At 36.6% G+C, this 2500-nt stretch overlaps 1 protein-coding gene across 1 annotated transcript in view; it reads right to left on the reverse strand.

Moving 5' to 3' along the window:
• The window catches only part of LOC105457173 (ras-related protein Rab-18-B), a 4155-nt gene extending 2325 nt beyond the window's left edge, over positions 1-1830 (reverse strand). Inside the window, exons 1-3 of the mRNA XM_011701685.1 lie at positions 1571-1830; positions 1364-1481; positions 912-1229 (exon numbers count right to left, since the gene is read on the reverse strand). Of these exons, the coding sequence (XP_011699987.1) occupies positions 912-1229; positions 1364-1481; positions 1571-1641 (507 nt within the window). The 5' untranslated portion in view covers positions 1642-1830. The remainder of the gene's footprint in view (positions 1-911; positions 1230-1363; positions 1482-1570) is intronic.
• Between the last annotated feature and the right edge of the window lie 670 nt (positions 1831-2500).

Genomic DNA, 2500 nt, shown 5'->3' on the forward strand with positions numbered 1-2500 from the left:
TTAAGCAATAGTTTTTAAGATATAAGGGTTTAAATTTAGCCAATTATAGATTAGTACTCGCGTGAAATGCGCGACCACTAACACTATCGACGCGCTCACGGACATGTTTCCGTTTAATCGTAATCTATAATTGGCTAAATTTAAACTCATATCCCAAAACCTACTAAAATTAAAAATTTACAAATAACATTTTTACTTAATTTTTTCTAAAACCTTGGTATGATATTTTAATTCACGAATTTCGAGATACTCTGTATACATATATAGTTTATTCAACTATATAATTCTACATATAAATATATATAGTTTCACCTTTATAGTTGTCCCTATTCTTTATATTTATATTTAGTATATATAAAACTTTAAAATAGTTCATTCAGTTATGTAATTTTATATAAAACATGCATAGTTATCACTTTTATAGCCACTACCACTATGTTTTTCTCATAAATGTGTGAGCTAGCTAGTGTACACTCATATTTAAAATGAAATAGGTACATATTTAAAATTTGGCAAAATCGAGATAGGAAAATTTCAGTGCAATTATTATCCATAACGACGAGGAACGGGCCTTATGTAAAATTATAACAGCTATTAATTTAACCTTTAAACCACCACAGGCAAAAAAATCACACTAACCACAATGTCGGTCTAGCAAATCGCTATTATGCTTTCCTATTAATTTTATAAGTTAATCATAATAAAAATGCATGTTTCATGAACACTTGTTGAATGGGGAAAAGGAAAACTATATATGTTTTAATGTGAGGGTTAACAAAAAAATCTAATATACAATAGAAATAAAATATGTATATTTAAATGGTGACAAATAAGAAAATTGTTGACAAGTAACGTTTCAATAGCGGTCTATGAGACCGATATAGTGGTTTAAAGGTAAAATTTTGACATACCTTTTGTACAAGTTCCTCAAAGCAACACCTCACACCGTCCGCCGTTTTTGCGCTGCTCTCAATGTACAGAGTCTGATGCCTTCTAGCGAACTGCAGGCCCTCCTCGGTGCTCACCTCTCTATTCGGCAGGTCTATCTTATTGCCCACTACCATCTTGACGATGTCCGTTTTATTGCAATACGTATTTAACTCATTGAGCCACGTCTCCAGTTTTACGAAGGTGTTTCGATCCGTAACGTCGTACATCAGGATCGCGCCCTGGCCGTCTCTGTAATAACTCGGCGTTAGAGTGCGAAATCGCTCCTGGCCGGCGGTGTCCTGTAAACAGCGAGCGCTTTGATGAGTATATCCGTAATATATTGCGTTAGATTACGTGTTATCCTCCCGTCGCGAAAAAAAAAAAAAACAAAGTCACGAAAACAAAGGCACCCGATGACGGTTAAAGTACAAACCCAAATCGCGAGCTTCACCAAATTGCCGTCGATGGTGATCTGCTTGGTCTTGTAGTCCATCCCGACCGTGCTCTGCATGTTCTCGTAGAACTCATCCTCGGTGAACCTCAGGAGGATGCTGGAAACGACGTGTAGCAGTGCGCCGCCAATTACTCATCTCGTCTGGTAAACGGGAATGAGTTGCACTTTGCATGTTACATTACATACCTCGATTTCCCCACGTTGGATTCGCCTATCATGAGGATCTTCAGTATCGTCAGAACGTCCTCCTGATCCATAATGATCCACCGACAGTCGCACTCGCGACAGGTCCAGTATCAGTGTTAATGCTGAAAAAAAAAGGCCGATTTCTCCTTTCTCGTAACGTCGCTAATCTTCGCGTATGCCGTGTGAGACGTCAAACAACACTACCGACACCAACCGACACTACCGTCCACCGTCGCTATCGTACACTGTTGTATATATAGGTACACGCCATATCGCATATACAGGGTGTCCCCTTGAGTAATTCAACGGATATACTTCGGGCGGCGCCGCGACCTTTGAACAGAGATTTATAGACCTTTTTATCGAAAGCCGCGGGAGATTGCTGTTTACTACCGATTTTCTTCAGATCTATAGAAACTGCGCATTTCTCTGAAAATTCAGAATCAATAAAAAAGGACAACAGAGTAGAGTTCGTGTTTTTTTTTTAATTTTGCGATTAGTGAGGATTGAAAAAGAAAAAAGGTGAAACACGATTAATTATTGTCTTTCGCTCGTGTGTAAAAAGAGATAACATTTAATTGTTTATGAGTTCGTATTGATTGCTATTGTTCCTTTTCTTTTCAAGGTACAATCGTGGATAGTTCGGTTTATATGTGACACTTTTTATTTATATAGATTTTCAAAACGCACTAATATTTTACAAATGCGATTGGTGTCTCTAGACTAAAGATAGTACATCGTGGTTCGCATTTGCAAAATATATTAGATATCTACAAAATATTTATTATGTGTATTAAATATAATATATATGTTAGAAACCTATAGATAAAAAAAAGTGTCGCAACCGATCTGTCCATACATATTATACACATATATCATACGTATTATACATATATCAAATGTATATGACTACCGTTTTAAGTGGACGAA

The sequence above is a fragment of the Wasmannia auropunctata genome, unplaced genomic scaffold (assembly GCF_000956235.1).
Source record: "Wasmannia auropunctata unplaced genomic scaffold, wasmannia.A_1.0 LD335346.1, whole genome shotgun sequence".
NCBI lineage: Eukaryota > Metazoa > Arthropoda > Insecta > Hymenoptera > Formicidae > Wasmannia > Wasmannia auropunctata.